At 41.6% G+C, this 23,292-nt stretch overlaps 1 protein-coding gene across 12 annotated transcripts in view; it reads left to right on the forward strand.

Annotated features, from left to right (window-relative positions):
* Nucleotides 1-1,490: 1,490 nt before the first annotated feature.
* SPAG9 (sperm associated antigen 9) overlaps nucleotides 1,491-23,292 on the forward strand; it is a 71,765-nt gene continuing 49,963 nt past the window's right edge. For 4 of the 12 annotated variants that reach the window (XM_033139167.1, XM_033139163.1, XM_033139161.1 and 1 more), the window contains exons 1-3: nucleotides 1,492-1,985; nucleotides 9,627-9,747; nucleotides 16,813-16,883. In XM_033139167.1, coding sequence (XP_032995058.1) covers nucleotides 1,680-1,985; nucleotides 9,627-9,747; nucleotides 16,813-16,883 — 498 coding nt within the window. In that variant the 5' untranslated portion in view covers nucleotides 1,492-1,679. Of the gene's footprint in view, nucleotides 1,986-9,626; nucleotides 9,748-16,812; nucleotides 16,884-23,292 lie in introns of all 12 variants that reach the window. The other 8 variants (XM_033139165.1, XM_033139171.1, XM_033139166.1 and 5 more) reach the window with 3 other exon arrangements.

A 23,292-nucleotide genomic window follows, 5' to 3' on the forward strand; every position in this document is an offset into this window, starting at 1 on the left:
TCTAATGTTGCCACTCTGCTGCTTCTGAATAATAATAAAAAAATGACAGCCACCTCTTCTTCTTGCTGTTGTTCTTTTCCCCAGAAGCCCAAAAGAACCACCACCCCCTACTCTTCTCCACTCTGTTCAGCAACTTTCCTTTTCGTCACAGATAACAGTTGTAAATGTTTTTAACAAGTTACGGGCTATGCTCATTTCTGTTCTTGGCTGTTTATATTTTACAAAATCCTGTAAACTGTATTTTAGTACCTTTTTCTTTTGCCCTCTGAGATTTTAGAGCACACTAGATTTTAATTGTTTCTTGCATCATCCCACTTTCTCTTGAATCTATTGTTTTAACCCCTTAACCCCAACTAAAAGGAGCCCAGAGAACCCCAACCAAATTTTGCGCACATTCATTCTGTATTATCTTTGTTTCTCTACCTTCCTCATCCCCAGTGTCAAAACATATATTGCAAGCACCTGGGGGCTGAGACCTTTCTTTTTAAAACATTCTGTAGTGTGTTATATGCATGATGATGTATAAACAACATGGGCTAAACACACATTGTGAGGGTAAACCTGCAAACCTAGACACATTTACCTTGGCATAATTAAACTCGGTGATACCATTTACAAAGGCATGAGACCTCTACCTGATTACATTTAGGCAGGCAACAAAAAACCTTTTTTATTCTGCTGGACTTTTAATGGTTTTTAATTTACTCATTCCATTTAGCTCAGTTTGTTAAGAGTGTGGTGCTGATTATGCCAAGGTTGTGGGTTCAATCCCCCTACAGACCACCTCCACTGAAAAGGGGTTGGACTGGATGATCCTCGGGGTCCCTTCCAATTCCACGATTCTTTGTGTTTTCGTTTTGCCAGTGCCCTTTAATTCCCATTGGAGCAACCAAAGAAAGCAGAAGCCGAAATGTTTTCATACTTTAATATCTCTTATTTTCTTAGTCTACTGCAATAAATATATTAACATACACAACAACACAACACATACACAATTTGAAAAAAAATCCTATTTTGTTTTCTTCTTGCGATCACCTTGCAAGGGGTCAAAAGCCAGTATAAATAGGTTTTCATTATATACGAAGAAGCATGCTTAGGATCGTATCTGAGGAAGTTGGGCTGTCGTGTCACCATCCTAAAGCAGTCCTCACGGTGCCACGACGCTCTTGTGACTCTTTATGTGGATGCAAACCTCTTTGAATCCCTATGGCGCTTGCGCCTGAAGAAAGACCCACCGGCTGCACCTGAAGATGTCGGAGGAGGCCTAGCCTCCCACGTTGCCCTATTTTCCCTCTCCCGACTCACTGACAGCGCCACAGCCACGCCCGGGTCCGCGGGGCCTCGCCCAGTCCCACGCTCACAACACGTCAGTCAGCCTTAGCCCCGCCCCTCGCCCCAATTCTTCGAATACTCAGGGGCTCCGGTGCCCCCGCCCACCGACACACGTCACTGCCCCGCGTCCCCTCCCTCCACTCCGGCGCCGTGGGTGAGGTCAGTGCCGCGCGCCTGTCACCCAAGCTTCCCTCCTGTTCGCGCTGAGCTGTAATCAAGGCCCCGCTGCAGAGGGAGGGAGGCAGGCGGGCGGTGCTGCTCCTCCTCCTCTTCTTTCTCCTGCTGCTCCTGCAAGGGGCTTTTCGCCTCCTCTTCGGCCGGCCCGTGCTGCCCTGCGCTCCGAGGCCATGGAGCTGGCGGACGGCGTGGTGTACCAGGAGGACCCGGGCGGCCCCGGCCCGGCCATGATGTCGGAACGGGTGTCGGGTCTGGCGGGCTCCATCTACCGCGAGTTCGAGCGGCTCATCGGGCGCTACGACGAGGAGGTGGTGGCCGAGCTGATGCCGCTGGTGGTGGCCGTGCTGGAGAACCTGGACTCGGTCTGCGCGCACAGCCAGGAGACCAGCGTGGAGCTGGAGCTGCTGCGGGACGACAACGAGCAGCTCCTCACCCAGTACGAGCGGGAGAAGGCGCTGCGGAAGCAGGCCGAGGAGGTGAGTGAGGAGGAGGCGGGAAGGAGCGGGGGGGGCTGCTTCTGCTGCTGCTGCAGGGCCGCCAGGAAGGGTCCCAAGGGGAGGGGGTCCGCTTCCGCACGTGAGAGAGAAGAAGAAGAAGAAAGGAGGAGGAGGAGGAGGTGTATGTGTTTTGGAGGAGTGGCATCCGGGGATGTTGGCGGGATGGGAGGATGAAAGTTTTGGGGAGGGAGATGAGGCAACTTCGCTGGTGCAGGTCTGGGTGTGGCACTTGGGGGGCACAAAGAAGTAGCAGCATTGAGCCCCCATGGAAGTGGCTTATGTCAATGCAAGTGGGGTGGAAGGAAGTGGACATAAAGGAAGGAAAATGCTGAGGGAGCAGGCTGACACAGTGACAGTGGTGTGAAGCTGCCAGGGCGGGACCTGCAGGAGAGCCTGGTGTGTCCCATAACTCAGAGGATAAATGCTGTTGTGTGTTGAGCAGAGGGTGATGTGGCAGGGCTTTAATATCTTGCCTGGGAGCTTCCTCAGGGAATTGGTTGGGCTGCTGTTAAACTCTAGAATTCTGGCCAAGTTGATTCTTATGCTGCAGTAGTGCCTGGACTTCTGAAAGGTTCCTTGTATTGTTTTCAACACTCCCCTTCCCTGGGGCAGCATGCTGACTTCCCTGGTGGGTAGCTGTCACATGTTAATCATGCAACATGAAGCCTAGATAAATGTATACTTGCCTAAGATGTGGATAGTCTGTACTGCCTGGAATGGGGCAGTGATTGTCTTCAGGACTGATGGATGAAAATCTCAGTTAAAGCAACAGGTGGTGTAACCAAATAGTCCTACACTGAAAAGTCAGCATCTTAAACATCAGTGGTGAGTGCCACATTATTTATATCACATTTTAGACTTTGTTGCTACCGTATCATGTTATTGCCTTTGTTACTTATCTCACTGTGCCCTTTTTAGAAAATGGGTACCACCGTTCATAATATTGCTGATTTTTGAAGAGCGTGTACAGTGGTATCTACCCAGTTTCTAGAAAAGCTGAGAAGAACAAGCATAGTGTGATCAGTGATAAAAGCAATACCGTATAGCCCATGCTTGGTATCTTTCCTCTGCATTGGGAAAGCAGCTAGGAAGGCAGATTTTGACTGGACATAGAACAAGAAGTGAAATGGTTAAGCAGAGCACCACACACATCTCTTCTGTTCACAATCTTCAAGGCTGCTTTTCATTGAAACAACAACAAAGCCAAACTTCAAGGGGAAGAATCACACAACTGAGCATCATGTGCAGGTTGGCCCTTTGATGCTTTGAATGCATTGAGTTTATTTATTTAAGTATTTTTTTTCTCTTACTCTCCAGCCAAAAAAGGCTCCCAGAACAGCTTTACATATCTTGAAAAATACTGTCCCTGGCCTCAAACGCACAGTCTAATAAGACACAACAAAAGGAAAATCGGGAGGGAGGAAGAAATAAGCAAAGTCAGGTTCAAGTTCTGACATAAAGATCTAATAACCTATAGGAATGGAAAAGTCCAAGGAGAGGAAGCACTTAAATTGCAGGTCTTGCAGCTGGGCCAGTGGAGCAATCCTGCATCCCTTCTCTTTCATCCTCTGCTGCAACCTGATGTAAATACTGTTGCTAGGTAGAAATTGATGGAGGGAAGAGCCTGGCTTCTTAGCAGGACAGATAGTGGCCTTGCATCTTTTCTCCTCTCTACAGCAGCCTGGTGTAGTGGTTGCTGGCAGGTGATAAGTGCCAGGTTCAATCCCTACAACACCTAGTTTAAAATACCAGCTGGACTGTGACCCTGCACAGCTGATATGCTGTTCGCATGTGCTCTGTTTACTTAGAGTAGCAGTTTATACTATTGCAAGCAGAAGTAATCTTGGGTATCACTGGTGTTGCTTTCAATTTAGAAAAAAAATCTCTGCAGTGTGTACCAAGCACCTGGTTATTCTGTTTAATACTGGTGCCTAGGGACAAGAAATATTTTTCTAGTGCAGTGTGTGGCTTTGAATTGAAAAATAAATTGAATGCCATGGCAATCAATATGATGCTACAATGTAATGGGATCAAGTTAGGTAGGCTACACACATTTTTAGTATGCTTTTTGTACATATAATAGTATATGTACACCTCAGGTTCTACCTTTTAATTAGCAAATACTGTAACATCTTACTAAGTGGTCAGTCCTTTAGGATTAGGAGATGAGAATAAAATTCCTGGCCCTGCCTGATATGTTTTTTTTTAAGTGTGGCAAACCAGGTTCATAAACAAAGATGCTGTGTGGAGCATAAATTGTGATTTAAATAGAAATTTCAGTGGCAACTATTAATTGCATATATTTATTGACTTGCTTTAAGTAAGGATCCTCTCACTTAGATTTTACTCGTCACTGCTAGTGTGTCAAACATCCGAATGTACACCAGGAGGCAAAGTAGCAACAGCACTTTGCCTCCTGTTGTACATGCTGTTGCTGTACTAGTGTTTTCACTATTTTGTTACAGTACTTTTGTGTTATGTATGTACCCTTTAGTAAACATGTAGAAGCTAGTTGTTAAGCCATTATGTATTGCTCTCCATAAAGTGAATGGGTCACTGTAGATGCATGCTATGCTTGTTCATGTAGCTTGGAAAGCAGCAAAATCTATTTATACCTTGCTTGCACATGGTTGGCTGACTGTACTGCAGGTGCAAATGAAAAAATGAACTTGTGTTTTCCTGTTATGTTAAGCCAAAATTTAAAAATGTGGTCCTAATGTAGAAAGTTAATATATTTGTAGATGTCATAAACAAATGCCCAGGATTGGCTCCTCTGAGTAAAATTTTGCAACTTGTGAGACTTAGTTGATTATAGTTAAATATTTTGCTGTAAAATACTGGTGATTTGTTGCTTACCCATAGGACTAATCCAAGTATATGTTTTGCATGTGGCAAGGCTCCTAAATACACTTCAGGCATTTTCAAGTACAGTAAAATGGATGTTGAATAGCAGGCCTGGAAAAAATGACTGCTTGAGACATTAGAACTGTTATGAATGAATAATTTTTTATCCTTCCCAATGACAAAAACAGTCTTTGGGGAGCTTAACAAGATAAAAATTACACAGAATTATAATACCACAATCATAAAGTGTTTAAATATAGGATATAAATCAGAAACAGAAATAAAAGCAAATGCATAGCAGCATCTAAAGTTTCAGATTTTAAACTATATCTTACCAGCTCTATAGATCATTAAATATGTTATTAATATTAAAATCCAGAGAAAATAAAAATATAATGCTTACCTGCCGCTGAAAAAGATCAGAGCATAGGTGCCAAGAAAGCCCTCTTAGAGAGAGGGCATTCCGCTACTTGACTGCCACCATAATAATATTTATACCCTGCCCATCTGGCTGGGTTTCCCCAGCCACTCTGGGCGGCTCACAGCATATATCAGAACATACTAAAACATCAAACATTAAAAACTTCCCTAAACAGGGCTGCTTCAGATGTCTTCTAAAAGTCAGACAGTTGTTTATTTCCTTGACATCTGAAGGGGTGTGTGAAAAATGAATGTAATATTTTAACTGCAGTTCATTCATTTTCAGCTTTGTATCCCTGTTATAAAAAGCATGCCTAGACATTCTGTTGTTGTGCCCAGAACCTAGGTTTAAGGTGCCATTTAGCTCCTAGTTTTCATACCTCAGTTTCTAACACTGTCCAGGTCATGATGAATGCAGGAATAGCAGACCCAGGTTAGATAGTCCAAAGAACTGCCTTGATATGAAGTAGCTTCGTATGTTCATGCATGTTCTTGTTGATGACTCTGATTGCTGCTGTCACTTAACACCACATTTTCTCCTGTAGGGTTTTTATTTCTGCAATGAATTCAGATTAAAGCATCTGAATTTTCCCTCTTTGAATGCTGTATGTCTGTAGAAGTGTGAGCAAATACCGGTATAAATACACGTGTGGCTTCTTTTTAAATAGTGATGCCAAAGTATCAGTCATGATGGTATTTGCTTTTGTTCAGTGTTCCTTTAATGCATGTGGTGATTTCTCAAAACTGATAAGAGTTTTCAGAGAGTCAGGAATAATCTTGGTATACTAGAAAGTTTCAGGAAATGGAAGAATCAAATGAGCAGCCAGAGGTTTGCATGTGACTGCTAAGTAATGATGTTGTTTTTCCACAATGAGCATTCTGAAAAATAACTTCAGTTGAAAAGGGATCTTTATATTGAAGATGTTCCAAAAAAGAAAAGAAAATATCTAGATGCTCTTCCTTCTGTGTTTCCTGTGCCCTGCAGGTTTCTTTGCTACTTTTTGAGTGGTGGTTTGCATTGCTTATGAATCATCTGACCATTTGTTCCATCCAGTGATCCTGTATTAGACACTCCTGTTTATCTTCAAATGTTTGGTTATTTTAAGGGGTCTCTAGGGATGAACGGGGTGTGTGATAGAGTTAGCCTTGCTCCTCGTCTCCTTCCTCTCTTTAAATCTCCTGAGAATTGCGTGTTTTGTGCAATCTGTGAAGGATCCCCCACAGACATTCCTTGCTTCTTGAACTGAACTTGATATGAAAGAGGGGGAGTGAGAGAAGGCGGACTACAAAGAAATGACAAGCCTCTACCACTTCTGGCAATTGACAGTGTCTGCATTTGGAGGATCAAATCTTGGCTTTAGAAGCCAAGATATAAATGCACCTTCTGCACCCACAAGCACCTCCTTCACTTCCTCTTTTGGGTGAGCAGGAAAGCAAGCCAGGAAGCTTTTGAAGCCATGGCTTAATATTCTGTCTTGCTCCATGATTAAGCATAGTTTTTCACTCCCAATGTAATGGGAAGCTGTGGTTCACTGTGGCTTCCTGATTTGTTTCCCTGCTTTCAGAAAGGGGTGGGTGCAGGGACTTTATGTGAATCCTTGAATTGAGGCCCCAAACCAGAGAACATGCCTATTTATTTTTAAGCAAGTTCAGTATTGAGCCATCATAACATTGCGCTTGGAGAGGCTCTGAGATGTTGATCAGTTCAGGAAAATATAAATCAGAAGCTTGTTATGGATGTCTCAGAGTGGCATGGGCCTGCATGGAACAACTATTCTATTGCAAGTGAAGTCCTCCTTCTCTGCCTGTGGTTTGTTGGTAAACAACCCTCATAAACCACTTTTGCACACAGTTGTCTGGTAAAGTAATTGTGCAATGGTTTTGTCACAAGGTTGCCTGAATAGTTATTTGGTGTATATTTTACAAGTTTTGGGGGGCCTTATTGGTTTAGTACATCCTTGAATTATGACAGTTTTCCTAACTGTTCTGCTGTTTTCATAGGAGAGAGACTTGAATGGCTACCAGCTTGGCAATAATGGAGTAGTATGTTAATACAAATAGTATTTAAAGGAGGTGGAGGCAAGAGCTCATTTATTCTGTTAAATTTCTTAATTTCAGAAGAACACTTGAACTGAGAGTTGTTTACTCTGCAATACCAAAAATGAAGTGCTCTTAGGAAAGTAAATACTGTATGCCTTAACAATGGCATTCCTTTGTACAACTAATATGTATGAAGAATTAAGATAGGCTCATGCCAGAATGGTTCACAGTATTAAAGACTCGATGTAAAATGAGTAAGGGATAGCTAAGGGAGAACAGTCCAGCTTACTTCTAAATAAAAACTTTTTTTTCAGGTTAGCAATTATCATTCAGTTTCAGCTTGTACCTTTCGTGGTAGTTCTTACTTGTAGCTTCAGGTAATTGTATTGTGACCTGAAGTTATGCAGCACTAAGGAAGTGTAGGATCTATTGCTTTTATTGGTATAGAGTGTGATAATGACAGGGTCAGAGGGAAGTAGGTGATGTGATAAGAGTTTCGATGAAAGATAATGAAGACTTTCAAGTAGTGTAGAACTACCTTCCTGGTTTGCCTTGCAAATAGTTCTTTATGACCAATTATTCAGTCGCTAGCCCAAAACAAGTCAAGCAGACATGTGCTAAGAGTACTCTTAGTGTCTTATGTATACAGCTATATTGTATGAATTGTTCATATGGTGATTCAGGGATACAGAATTCTAAATAAATGAATGAGTTCTGCCTGTCTTCTATTTGGAATACATTTTAGGAGTAATCCTGTATCTAAATATTATGTTGAATGACCCTTTCATATATTATGCCTGACTGGTAGCGAGCAGGGATGTCCAACTCCCAAGAGACTGCAATCTACTCACAGGAAAAAAATGGCAGTGATCTACCCCTTGGGGGGGGGGTTCAGTTCAAAGTTGTTGAGGTTTGTGAAGAGCTCTAAAAGAATCTCTCCGGACTGAGTAAATGCAAGTTGCTATAAGCAAGTGCAAAATGATCCACAAAAAAATCTAAATTTCACCGACTCTTGGGGTCTGAACTGGCAACAATAAGACTTTGGCGTCATAGAGGATAGCTCAAGGAAGATGTCAGCCCAGTGTGCAGCAGCTGAGAAAAAGGTGAATGCCATGCTAGGAATCATTTGGAAAGGGATTGAAAATAAAACTGGCAATGTCACAATGCCATTATGCAAATCTACAGTGCAGCTGCACTTGGAGTAATGTGTACAATTCTGGCCGCCTTACCTCAAAAAAGCTATTGTAGAGCTGGAGAAGGTTTAGGAAAGGGCAACAGAACTGATCAAGGGATGGAGAAGCTCCCCTTTGAGGAAAGGTTACAGCTTTTGGAGGCTTTTTAGTTTTCGAGAAAAGGCAAGAAAGAGGCAACATGATAGAAATGTATGCAATCATGTATGGTGTGGAGAAAGTGGCTAGAGATAGGTTTTCCTTCCTCTCTCTCATAATACTAGAACTTGGGCAGGCTTCCTCAAACTCGGCCCTCCAGATGTTTTGAGACTACAATTCCCACCATCCCTGACCACTGCTCCTGCTAGCTAGGGATCATGGGAGTTGTAGGCTAAAAACATCTGGAGGGCCGAATTTGAGGAAGCCTGAACTTGGGAGGCAGCTGCTGAAGCTGAATGTTGGAAGATTTTGGGCAGACCAAACAAAGTACCGGTACTTCTTCACATGGTGGATAGTTAAGGTATGGAACTTGCTTCCACAGGAGCCATTGCTGGCCAGTAACTTAAATGGCTTTAAAATATGACTAGACAGATTGACATTACATTAGGCTGAAGCTATCAGCGGCTACTTGGCATGATGGCCAAGTTCTACCTCCATTGTTAGAGACTATGCATGCCTCTAAATACCAGTTGCTTTGAATGACAAGTGAGAAGAATGCTGTTGTACTTGCAGGTTTCCCATAGGCATCTGGTTGGCCACTGTGAAAGCAGGATGCTTCTTATGTTTTCAAGGCTGATTTCCACAAGGGAAAGTTTCTTCCCTATGGTGGCCCCTTGACTATGTATTTCCTTTCCAATGGACCTACATTAAACTTCTGCATTCTAGGCTTTTCAGAAAGGCCTGAAGATCTCCCCCTCCATCCCACTTGACCTCCCAGGCTTAATGTTTATTAGTTGGGTGATGTTCTGATTGAATTATGTTCTTTCTGAGGTGTGTGGGTGTGTGGGATATATAATTTTTACTTTTGTTATTTCATTGTTCAAGTAAGCTGCTTTGGATGGGCATTTGCCCCCCAAAGAGGCCTAAAAATATTTTAAGCAACAAATAAAATGCATATGCACATGAATATTTTGTTTCTTTTTTGAAGAAATTTATTGAATTTGAAGATTCTCAAGAACAAGAAAAAAAGGATCTGCAGATAAGAGTGGAAGCCTTAGAGTCGCAAACCCGGCAGCTTGAACTGAAAGCAAAAAACTATGCTGATCAAAGTAAGTGGGACTATATCAGTGGATTATAACTAATTATAACCATTGCATGGTTTGCGTGACATTTTCACTCTTATCTTCTAATATAAAAGAACATAAAATGACTGCACCAGTATAATTCACTAGCGGGAGTGTTTGCCTTTTCATGTATGTATGTGTGATTTAAGTTTTGTTTTTTGTTAACTGATGTCCAAGCTCATCTTCGGCCTAACTTTATTTAGACTTTCTTGAAGCATAGTTTCAGCTTCTTTTCTCACCAGAACAACAGTGGGTGATATCCAACTATAGAGCCCCACTTGCACAATAGACTTCAACTCGTGCAAATGGAATATCTTCTGTTTAGAGCAGAAGATTCCTGCATTGTGCAGGACTAGATTATTATTATTATTGTTATTATTTATTGAATTTATATACCGCCCTATACCCGCAGGTCTCAGAATCTTGCGGTCCCTTCCAATTCCAATTCTACAATTCTATTATTCTGTCATTCTAAGTCCAGAAATTTCAAAGCAACCTTGATTCTACTGATCTTAGAATGCAAAAGTGGCTAGGAATCCTGTTCATTTAATGTTAGCTATGGCTCAGAGTTTCTTAAGCTGATAGAAGGGCCTTGGGTTAGCTAGCCCTATAGGATTTCTTATTTGTATAGCTGACTTTATCATATCACAAACTGCTTTTGAAACCCCTTTCAAAGCAGTTTACCTTGTGGCAAAAGGAGGTGGGGGATGAGGCTATTGCTAAAGTCTGAAATCTTGTCAGCTGATGGAACTTGTTTCATAGTTCCTTGGATGCTGCTCAAGTGTGTTTTTGTTTTTAATTTAACCAGTAGTGAATATTTTGCTGCTACACAATTGGCAAGGTTATAATTGCTCTCTAAGGACACTGGAGTGGTTTATTAGCCTCAAAGTAATTCTGGGAGATAGTCAGATGTAACATTCTTATCCATGGTCAACGGAGCATATGATAAGATTGTATCCCATCCTTCTCCTGGTTTTTCCATGTGAATTCCTGGCAGCTTTAAATATGGCTGCTGTTTTAATGCTAACCAGGGTTTGCTAGAATTACTAATCAGCTTCAAACTCAATTAAAAATCTTCTATAAGAGGGAACTCTGGTTAGTGCTAACAGTGGTTAATGTTGGTGCTGAAATAAGTCTGCAGGCCCCCAAAACAGTGACCCGGAATGCAACCCCCAAGTGAATGGGAAGTTGCCTGTAAAGTGTAAAACATTGTAATAGAATGGCCCAGTCACACGAATCCAGAATGTGCAGTCCCTGCTTTTAAAAATGAATAAAGGGGATGGAAAAACTAGCCACAGCCTTTAACCCTTAGTTGCCAGTTGCAACCCACCTTTGCCCCCTTTTTCTGCCTCCACCAGCATGATTGTGTTGTGGTTGCATGGATGGGGTTGTGATGAGACTGGGCACAGGAGGGAGTCAGCCACTGATGTACAGCTGCCTTATTTAAGAACCAGCTGTAACTGGCACTAATCATGAATCCAACTGCTGCAGTGTACCTTAAGGGGCTTGATCACCAAATCCCATTAGAGAAAATAAAATCTCCTCTCGCATCTTGTCTCATTCTTGTTTTAACCAATAAAGAAGAATCCTCTCTACAGAGTTTGTCGTCATGCTGTAATAGCAAAGGGAACACAGGATTGTGAAGCTGCTTGCTGCTTCATCTTCATGCTGAGAAGTCAACAGTTCTTTTTGAGACATTGCCCAAGGCTTTTTGAAAGCTTCTCTTGCTATGAATTTATGCACTGTATTACCTCAAAATACCACTTGGGATATCTTTTGGGCTTGCATTACTTGTTTTGCAAGGTTATAAGTAAGGTGATGAACTAATGCTTTAAGAATTTCTAAAATTTGGAGAGCTTTGAACTATAGCCCGAAAACTGTAATGCTGAGAGCCGTTTCTCACGGTCATCTACAGGGAAAAAGAAACATATTTGTCATGAAAACGTAAATAAATGGTCCACTGTTCATTGCAGCTGCCCAGCAGGTTTTTAAATATTTGGATGCATTTCAGATCTCACAGCAAATACATGGTAAACACAAGGGGGAAATGGAGACCTATATGCCATGGAGGGCCTTGGGTTTATCAAACTGTCTAGGACACAAACAATACAGAATATCCTCAATAGCACATTGATACCATAGCAGATAACTGTTCCGGTTGATCTTAAATGCCTGTTTGCAGTGTTAGTTTTGAGCTATGAAATTTACTTTGGAATATTGCATGGGTGTACCTTATTATAAAACTGGACTTTCATCATTGCTTATGCTGTTAATCCATTTGGTTTAGGTTTAGAGACAATTAATACTTTGAGAAAGCAATCACATCAGTTAAACTTGCCTACTTTGGTTCTCACGGTCTATAGCTTTAAGAGAAGTTCTGTTGTGCTTGTGGAATTAGTTCTAGGAACTGTGTAGGTTTTGCCCTTTTATGACACCTGCAATTTTTATGTGCCAGTAGGCCTGCTCACAGGGACGCGGGTGGCACTGTGGTCTAAACCACTGAGCCTAGGGCTTGCCGATCGGAAGGTCGGCGGTTTGAATCCCCGCGACGGGGTGAGCTCCCATTGTTTGGTCCCAGCTCCTGCCCACCTAGCAGTTCGAAAGCACGTCAAAGTGCAAGTAGATAAATAGGTACCACTCTGGTGGGAAGGTAAACGGCATTTCCCTGTGCTGCTCTGGTTCCCCAGAAGTGGCTTAGTCATCCTGGGCACATGACCAGGAAGCTGTACGCCGGCTTCCTCGGCCAATAAAGTGAGATGAGCGCGCAACCCCAGAGTTGTCTGCAACTGGACCTAACAGTCAGGGGTACCTTTACCTTTACCTAGGGGCACATATTAAACCTACTCTATCCCTGTTTTCCCAAATGTGAGTATGAACAGTTGAAATAGGAAATGGCCCTGTGAATGTAAACATGACCTTCATCTATTTGGATCTCTCACTTTTAAATTTTATTGCTGTATTTAAACACAGGGAACCTCTGTTGAGACCATGCTAAATAATTTATTTAGAAAATGTTTACTCTCCCTCTCTCAGAAATTGCAAGATGCTTCGTCAATAAATAATGCATCATAATGTGAATGAGGGGTTTCTGCTCTAAACGAGTGCTTTGAAACTCTTCATATTATCCTGAACATTCCCAGGAGATTTCTGTGTGCTGCTGCTGCTCTCGGTTAACTCTCTTGCTACCTTTGTTTGATTCTCTGTGAAGGCCTCCAGAGAATGACATTCCAGTTTTCCAGTTGCATTTGAATATCTCCTGATTTATGGGGTGTTCAAAAAGAAACGATGCAACGTTACTAAATGAAATGAAATGCATCTTTCTCCCACATTGCTTTCAAATAGAATTGCCTGGAAGCAAACCCCCCCATCACTTTTTGGCTAAGGTGGAATTGTACTGGTGGGTTACCAGGGTGAGCAGAGTCAGAGCAGCTGCTCAAGGTCCTGTACCTGGGCAAGAACAAAGGTGATCTTGTATATTCTGTAGCTTTCAGGTCATGGCAGCCAGTGGATGATAATGATGATGATGATTTGGCCAGTGGATTATTCAAAAAATATGCAACTTACCTTTGCCCAAACAGCAAAGGTACTCTTATACAGAGGCATACATACCTGCTTGTATGTGCTGACAATCAGTGTTAGAAACTGGGATAGAAAATCTGGGAGCCAAAGGGCTTCTGGGATCTGGGTTGTGGATGCCAAAACAGAATGTCTAGTTGCCACTGGTGGGGGGGGGGCGAGTCTGCTGGCAACATTTCTTATTTATTATTTTAATAAGTATGAATTAATATGCAATTAACATAAGTGACATATTGTTAATATCACAGAAATTGTTAATGCATATTTAATTTGGTGTTTACAATAAATATATTGGTACCATACTTTGGTTTTCAAAACACTCTGCTCTTTATTGTTAAACTCCTTAACATGTTGTCTATTCTTAACATAAACTCCGAGGCTTCAAAGCGCATACATTGCAGTAATCCTTGAGTGTCAGCCATGCGCAAAAAAATGACACCCAGACTTCTTGAAGTGGTCGCAAATGGAGAATCTTTAGGCGAAAATGTGCCTGGTACCCTGCTAATTTTGAACCCTGCTGACAATCATGAAATATTTTAAGGACTCTTAGGAGAAAGAAAGGTTGTTTACCCTACTAAGAATGGGACAACTGTCTAATTTGGAGGGTGGTTACTTTTAAGCCACTAATAAAACACTATTTAGGGGATATGGAAACCTTGGGGGTCATGGAAGGCTTTTGAGAAGTATGGGGGGATGCTTTAGCTGTGGATACCTGTCTTAGTTTGGATGAGAAGGGATTGGACTAGATTAAGTGGATCTTATAAGTGTGTGTTGTGGCCTTCATGAGTACATGAAAAAAAGAGACTCAGCATGCCGTTCATTGTTGCATTCACATGTGCAGATACCATTTTTTAGAAGGCAGCAGTGAAAAGGCTCATTTCCTCTGCTTCAGACAGGTGGAAGAAAGTGGAAGCAATAGGTTGTTTCAGTTTTGTTCCACACTTCTGTTAGTTCCTCTGAGCAGTTTCATTTTAGGGAAAGCTTTAACTGGCTGAAGTACCTGGTGAATCTGTCCTGGCAACAGAGCCAATTTAGCAGGGTGCTAAGTTAGACTTGCCCATCTGTTTCTGACTTTAGAATAGCAGGGCTTTGTTTCTTCTCCAGTATCTGCTTTCAGTGGACCAGCAGATGTTCTGATTGCTATCTTGTTAGCAAGGAAGTGTTATACTCAAGACCTCAGTTAGCCAACCTGTGACTCTCTAGGTGTTGTTGGATTCCAGCTCCCATCAGCCCCAGCAAGCATGGCCAAAGATCATGATGGAATTTTTACTTATTATTAATTTTTAATAAACTGTGTAGCCTGCTTTTCACCACAGATGTGAAATACAAAATAAAAAATCTGGGAGGCCACTGCTCTAGTGACCTCTGCTCTAGTCCTATTGGATCATGAGGCAAAATACTCCAGGGATTGTGTCCATGTATTTTAATTTTCTCCCCCAATTTATTCATGCTGACCTCACCTGTTGTTAGCTGGTACTGCTGTTGATTTTTCAATTTTGACTATGGTTTGGTTTGCATGACACACTAAACTGTTGCTAAAATAAACTGGCTTAAGGTGGACAAGTAGTCTGCTGGTGCACACTGCTGAAATTGCAGGTGCTTCCCTCCTCTCCCACTCCTCTTGCTGCTACACTGCCATGAAGCAAGCCATGGTCTGGCTTGTCATGTTGTCTGAACTGAGGCTTGTGCTTTGTTTCTGTCCAAAGAAAGCACAAATGGCGAGCTGAAAATGAGGTACTTGTTCACAATAAACCATTTAAAACAAACAAACAAACAAACAAACCAACAACAACAACAACTATGGTTTTGTTTTATGTGATGTGTGAACTGGGCCTGTGGAAGACAAAGTATTGATTTTGAACAGCACTGGTGATTCTTGTGCTTATGTGAGTGGGCAACAAATATCACCTAATGTTCAGGAAATTGGTGCCTGTTATGCAACTAGATGTAAATTGACTAACACTATATAGATATCTAAAGAACACCAGCCCTGCTTATAAGGCAAAGTTATCTGTTGTTGACTATATACTCCAGTTATTGACACCTTTTACTCTGCAGGTGTCTCTACATGTTGGCAAATTAGTAGTCCACTAGATGGAGCAGAAGCTATAGTTGTTGGATGGCTCAGTAAACAGGAATGGTTACATTTTGCAGCTGTGGACTAAAATGAAATGAATGGGAAAGATCTGCCTGCTTGGTTCTTGTGTTTTGTAGCTGCCAAGTGGGGAGAATGGCTTGAAATGGACATGCATTAATAGTTGTAAATGTACTCTGGGTGTTGTTAAGGTCCCATATAAGCTATAGGTCTGTTATGAGTTCTTAATATGTATATTTTAAAAAAAAATGAATAGCACTTTCTAGAAAAAAGTGTCACGTGGCATCTTAATATATAATGGTGGTTATAAAAGAGATGGGTTTAGTAAATTATTTCCTGAATCCTGCATAGGGACCTAGGAGCCTAGGCACAATACATCTAAATACAGTACCTTGGTTCTCAAACTTAATCTGTTCTGGGAGTCCGTTTGACTCCCAAAACTGTTCGAAAACCAAGGCATGGCTTCCAATTGGCTGCAGGAGCTTCCTGCACCCAAGTGGAAGCCGTGTCGGACATTTGGCTTCCGAAAAGCGTTCGCAAACCGAAATACTTACTTCCGGATTTGTGGCGTTCAGGGGCCAATTTGTTCGGGAGCCAAGCCGTTCGAGAACCAAGGTACCGCTGTATTTCCTAAATATGCCATAACACTTGCAATCCAAATTGGTATCTCATTTGACTTGGCAAAACAGGACTCCAGCTGGTGGGGAAACACTTGAAAATTTGGAATACTAGGTGATGGTGGGTACTGTTGTGTCAGGCAAACGTGTTCACTCCATCTCAGTTTCTCTTAATTTCTTACTTTCTCTTGATAGTATATGTGGACTGACAATGGTATGTTTTTGGTAACCTATTGATTTGATTGCCTTTATAGTACGTCTTGGGTCCCTTAATAATTTTTAGTACTGGGAGTGCACTTTTAGCATTACAAGAACCCTGGTGGTTGAGTAGTCCGGCATAGCTCTGTCCATTTGTTGAAGAGCAGCTAGCCTCCTTGTTAAAGGTGAAGGGGCAGGATGCTTCTTCCGTGTCAATCAGGTCCTTGACTAGAGAGCTTTAGTGAGCACAGTTCCTTGATTCTTGTTGGGCATCTTGGACTTCTTCAAGAACAGTGGAGATTGGATTAGGCCCTGATTCTGGGACTAGGTTTGGTGTTCCCTCCAAATGCCCTGGGCTGCAGCCTGACCTGCTCAATGCTCTCCTGAGAGAGCATTTGGAAGAAGAAGAAAAGCAGGAGCACAAATTTCAAAAAACAAAAAAACAGAGCAGAGTTGGTTTCTGTATGAATAGCTTTGAATTGTGGAAACTGGAGATGATGTCAGTAGACTCTGTTACTGTGGCTGTCAATGTCTGTTTCTGAGTGAATTAATTATCTTTTTCAGTTACCAGACTGGAAGAGAGGGAAGCAGAACTGAAGAAAGAATACAATTCTCTTCATTCAAGACATACAGAGGTAGGTAATGAGATACTCCTTGGAGCTGTGCTTTGAGAGAGCAACTGTGCCTCAGTGACTTGGTGGGAAGGGCATCAAGGCAGCTTCTACTGCACCAGTGTTTGCCGAGGGCTCTCTAAAGCTTTTGCTGTGAGCTTTTGGAAGGTTTTCAGTGTCTTCATTGGAATCCTTTATATTAAATTGTAGGGCGGAGCCAGATTGTTATTAGCAGCATGCATGATCCTAACCTGATGTTTGCTGAGATGACTGAATTGAGGAGCAGGGGTGGGATGCAGGCTTATTAGCATAGCAGGAAACCAGAGTTCCCTCTTAATAGCTGAAGCTAGCCAGGGTGTCACATTATTCCATACCTTATTAGAGTAGTTTGTTTCAACTCTTTCTTTGCTTGAAAAGGTACTCTGTCACCTTAGATATTCATGTCATCCATTATGTTTCACGTGACTTAGAGAAAGACCTGATGATTAGCAGTCAAATTTCTTGAGGTATGCAAAGACCCTCCTTGGGGAGTATAACTTACTTTTATTTCATTTTATTTCCCCCCTGCAGCTTCTCTATTATATTACACATTTTGAACTTACTACAAATATTCTTTGTTCAAAATATTGATAAATTGAACTGCTTGTTTGCAAGAACAATTTGGCCAGTGTAATTATGGTCAAGTTGATGTAAACTTGTATTAGAAAAAAACCCTCTCTGTCACATGGAAACCAGTAGAAAAAACTAAATTTTGTGACCAGTATTCATTAGCAAACATGTATAATTTTGTTGGCTAAGGCATGTTTCATTATAAGGCCTTCTGACTTGCTTGAGGCATTTCTAGACAAAGACAAGTGGGAGTTACACCAGTCCTCAGTGTTTGCTCCAACACCTCTTGCTCAGTAACAGATGTCACTTAATTGGCAAATTGGAGGATGAGGAATTCTGAGGCGGCTGGTCCATCTCCCTGCCCTGCACTAAGTCCCTCTAGGGCTATTCAGAATAAAATGGCTGCCCATGTGGTTCTGTACAGGTAGCCATGTATTTTCCTGTACAGTCTCCTTGGCAGAGTTAGCATGTTGTAATTTGCAGCTCCATTTTCAATGTGTGCTGTTGTAGCAGGTACAATTTTTAGCTGCTTAGAGTAGCTATTACCTGTGAGGGAAGAAGAAAAATAGAAAAGGCAGAATTTGGAGAACTTCATAACAGTGTCAGTATTCAAAAAGCTTGAAAAATTAGATCCAGGAGCTCTTTGAGGAAACCTGATTTTCTAGATCCATTTCAATCGGGGGTTTAGGCCTGGTTTTTGGCACAGAAACTGCTTTGATTGCCCTATATGATCTGTGTCGGGTGAGGGACAGGGGAAATGTGTCCTTGTTAATTCTCCTCGCCCTCTCAGCTTGGAAACTTCAGCTGGTTCAGTGACCAGGTTTCTCACTAGGACAAGACAATTTGAGCATGTCATGCCAATCCTGGCCCAACTGCACTGGTAACCAATAAATTTCTGGGCCCAATTCAAAGTGCTGGTTTTGACCTTCAAAGCCTTAAACAGCTCAGGACCACAATAACTCACAGACCACCTCTCTCCATATGAACTGACCTGGAACCTGTGATCATCAGTTGAGGCCCTTCTTCGTGTGCCACCTCTGCGAGAGATCCAGAGGGCGGCAACATGAGAACAGGCCTTTTCTTCAGTGGCTTCCTGCTTGTGGAATGCGCTCTCCCTTTGGAGGCTTTCCTGGCACCTTCATTACATATCCTTAGGCGCCAGGCAAAAACATTTCTCTTCTCCCAAGACCTATGGCTAATCAAACAGTCTAAGGCCTTTTAAACTGTGTGTGTTACTGTTTTTGTTTGTTACTGTTTTATGTATTTTTAATGTTTTTATATTGTAAACCACCCTGTGATCCTTGCATAAAGGAAGTGATTCATTTATTTATTTAAAAATTAAAAACCTGAAGGCTGACCATGTTCCAGTACGTACATTTGAATGCAGATTGATTGAATTCCTCAAGCCAACTCTAGATGTTTTGTGTGCCTGGTGTTGTCAGCTGGAACTTCATAACAAGTAGAAAAAATGCAGGGTACAACAGCTTTATATTTTTTGCTTTAAAGAGCGAAAGCAGTCTTTCAGAATAGTATTGTTGCCAATGCTGCAGCCTAGGTCCTGGTTGTTAGCAAAACCCTTGGCCATGAAAAAGGCTGTGAAAGGAAAATGCATGTACTGTTGGTGTTGATTGCAACCAGCAAAACCCTTTCCTTCCACACAACTACTTAAGTAGCTTATATGTTGAGTCGCCCGTTGACAGATCTTGAAATTATGTGAGTGGACATAGAGAAAAGTACACAGTAGTAGAAGATAAATATTCAGCTTGATAAACAAGGATGAAGATCTATAGGTTTTTCACTTCATGTGATTAAGATAGCAATGCACGTTTGGCTTCTTCAGGAATATTGTGCAGGACCTTATTTATTTTTAATTCATTTTTTCAGACATCAGTTGTGAGTCACTCTGGGATATGTTAATAATTCTATACAGTGCTGGTAGCTGGCGCTTGAACATAAATGAAAATGAGGGTTTAGTGAGCAGGAAGAGCCTGTGACAGGGAGCAGTTCAGACTCCAAAGCTGCAGCAGAGCAGGAGGTCAAGAGACTTCTGAAGAACCCAGAGAGTCTCTCTCTCCTGATGCAACAAGCACAGGATAATGAGGAGGGCAGAACAGAGTCCAGAGGAAAACATCCAGGAAAGGAGGAGCCTTAGTAAGGGTGGAAGGCAGGGACCTTCTCTTCCTGGCAACTGCTCCATAGGGGCAGGACCTGCTGGGAAGTGTTGCTGAGTTGTATGCCATTTCCTGGAATAAAGAGTTAACTTCACTGACAACAGAGCCCTGCGTCTTTCACTCTGACTTGTGTCTGACTCCCACCCTGACACTTGATATGTCTCATTCACTTGCACTTAGTACTTAGGAACCTAGAGACTGTAAGGCAATCTGATCCAGGGCTTGGTGGACAACAAACTCTATCCCCACCAAAGTCAGAAAGCATCTATGGCTTCGGCTCACTGGGAAGATGATGGATACAGTGTCAGAGAAGGAGGTGAACCCAGCCATTCAGAGTCAGGATTGTGTGCTGATTTAAAACAAAAAACAAAAAATCCTTACTGATGTATTCACAGCTAAGTCTTCTTTATGTCATGATTTAGTGAGGACAAGGCAGAAAGGGCAGATTCGAATGCTGTCTACTCTCATTTCTTGCAGGACGCACGCACACAGTCTCTTATCCTGCCTTTCTCTGATTTTTAAATTTGTTTTTTAGAGGGTCTTGAAAGCTGAGTAGCTTAACCTCCCACTATGCAATATGACTCATGGCCCTGTTTGCACGTTAACTGTGAGTTATAGTTAGTAGCAAACTATGGCTTACCATAAACAAGCAAAAGAGAAGCCTTTGGAATGGAGAATTTATCATTATTGTGGACCATAAGTGGCAGAACAAGTTCTTCAAAAAGAATCACTTTATGGTAGAAGCAATCCCACCAGCAATAGACAAACAGAACTTTCTGCCCTTCTTCAATCTTCGAGGTGTATTTGCATGTCCCAGTAAGAATTAGCCACAGGTGATACCTTCACTTTTCATACACGTCAAGTACAGAGCATTGTTTCTTGGATTCACTAGTGCCCAGTGAGTTAATTAGACCATTAGCCATCTTTGTGGCCCAACTGGCTGGGACATTGTGGCATCCAGGGACACATGTTGGAAAGTATTTGGGAAAGTGCCCCATTTTTCAGAGTTGTCTGCTCTAAGCTATGTTGCATTTTATAAGAAGGAAACATTCAGATATGGAGTGATATCTTTGCTAGCTTGTAATCAACAACAGTATTGGAAAGCCATTGTGGTAGCTTCTGTACAACCAGCCAAGAACGGGCTGAAAGAAATGGTTGTAATGATGGGAGAACTGCACACATGAAAAAGCCGCCTTGGATCACTTGGTTATCTTGTCAAATCAGTTTGTATCAATATCCTCCATAATTCTCATCCTGATTCTGTAAATCATTCATGCAAAACAAAGAGTAGTCTTGTTGACACTGATTAGGTATTGCATATGACATCCTAGTAGAAGTACTCCAAGTTGATTCAGCTGATTCAGGCAATGAAAACTGTAATTTGGATGTTGCTTTCTGCTCCTTTTAGGAGCAAAAGAGAGAATAGAAATTTCTAAACCAAAAAAATGACATTAAACCAGTTGTGATTTATGAGGACTTAAGGTGTGAGCCAGCTAAGTCATACTTTGGGTAGACCCACTGAAATCAATGGACAAGTTATTGTAGTTTATTGATTTCAATGTGCCTATTCCAAGTATGGCTTAGTTGGATATCATTCATTAATGTAGTCCAGCCGGGCAAGTGTAATTGGAAAACTTAAATGATCAAGACTTCATATAAAGGAAAAGAGCAGCAATTCTACAGTTTCAAGATATGAATAGGATTAGAATATTGAAAGATCACATTTGATCTCAATAATGAAAACTAACATCTCTACTATTTTTTTAGGTATGCTGTTTGTTTGACATGTCTGGTTACATGTGCTGATTTGATTCAGATCTTCCTTCAACAGATGCAGCAGTGCAAAACCTGCCATTTTAACAGATATTGAGTAATTACAAGGATTACAAGGACTCATCTCTAGGCTACTTGTCATAGATTTCCTTACTGGAGAGCAGCCAAGTATGAATAGAATAATTGGTCGCAAGCACATGAATGAATGCTGGTAAAATTGAAGCATTCGTTTTTAAGATATGATTGGAAGCACTTATATTGGGGGGGGGTAATTGTGTACCACTGTCCAGTGGTTCACATTGATCCATCTCTGCCTTTTTGTGACTGTTGACCAAAGCTCTGTGTTTTGAATTTTTATGGCCACCCACCCTTGTTGCTTGAGTCATAGATTACTTCAGGTCAAGAAGGTGATAAATTTACACTGACATATATATGTCTTTGGGAGAGAAACAGATTGTCTAAGAACAGAACTAGCAAAATTATTTCTGTGTTAATGATCATGTTTGGCTGTTTTGGCTGCATGGCAGTCATGTGCTACTTTTGATAATATTTTGACTTTGGTGAACAGTAAGCTAAATCAACTTTTATTCCTGGTTTATTAGCCAGGGAAACACATAACTTGATTATTTATGAGCAAATGTGGTTAATGCTTCAACTTCATCTTAGAAAAACCAAGTTTGATACCTGTCCCATCACACCTTTTGAACATGTGTAAAACAATTTGATTTTCAACAGAACCACCATGTTAATGAAAAAAGGATAAACACATTTTTGAAGTGGAATTTCCTTCCAGATCCTGGTAGGAAAAGATTCTTTGCAAGTTACACAGACCTTTCTCCCCAATATATTGAATGAGGTGTATTGAATATCTTGTACTACAAGGATGCAGGATCTGCTGCTCTTCAAAATCTTGGGCTGTCAGCCCCAGTCGCTATGGCCAGGGTCCAGGGATGGTGGAATTGCTAGTACAACACCATCTGGAGGGCACTGGGTTGGGGAAGGCTGATGTATTCTTAATTTGGGGGGCATGGAAGGGTGGCTTGTAATAATACCTGGGAAGTAGAAGGATAATTGTGTATTTGTTTTGTAAACTTTATCTTCTGTTGGATTGTTTTTGAATGACGAGTGGGTTACAAATTATTGCTCTTTAATAGTGTGCATTTCAGCATTAAAATGTTTGGGCAACAATTGCAAATATCCCAGTGAGGTTAACTTAATTGAAGCCATTACGTTATTGGTACTGGCAAAGCAAAAGTCAACAATAGCGTCATTACTTTTCCTGTTCTTAGTGCTGAAAAGACAATGGAAGAAAAAGAGCAAGTGGAAGCCATTGTAACTGTTCTTACACGGCTCTGCCTTACTAAGCGTATGTAGCTTGTGCCGCTTGTCTATTGTCTGGAAAAAGTCTTGCTACTCTTCCAACACTTGTCAGCTGAAAATGGTTATCTGTAATACTGAATGAGTTTAATGGTTCATAGTATGGGGGTAGCAAATAAGCAGGGTTCCAACCAGGAGCCACTGCAACTTGAGAAGACTAACTTCCTGCTGTGTAGAAAGCATGATTTCTCCCTACTAAAGAAAATCTGTCACTGTATAGGGTTTCAGCAGAAGCTCCTTCAGGGAATTGGGAACCCCATTCAAGATCCAGGAGAAGCACCATCTGAGTATTCGTTATGAAGGTGTCGGTCTCCCAGATACAATTGAGATGATTGAAGTTGGAGTGTTGACAGATGTACTGGAGCGATACGAATGTCAGGGACGAGTTAACACGTACCAGCAATTTTGGAGTAAAGAAGAAATAGTTTGAGGGTGTTCAGCTTTGTAGTCATATGTGGTTACATGGGTTGGGGCAGGAAGAGATGCAGTTTTTGAGGAATAAT

Source organism: Lacerta agilis, chromosome 2 (genome assembly GCF_009819535.1).
Source record: "Lacerta agilis isolate rLacAgi1 chromosome 2, rLacAgi1.pri, whole genome shotgun sequence".
Classification (NCBI taxonomy): Eukaryota; Metazoa; Chordata; class Lepidosauria; order Squamata; family Lacertidae; genus Lacerta; species Lacerta agilis.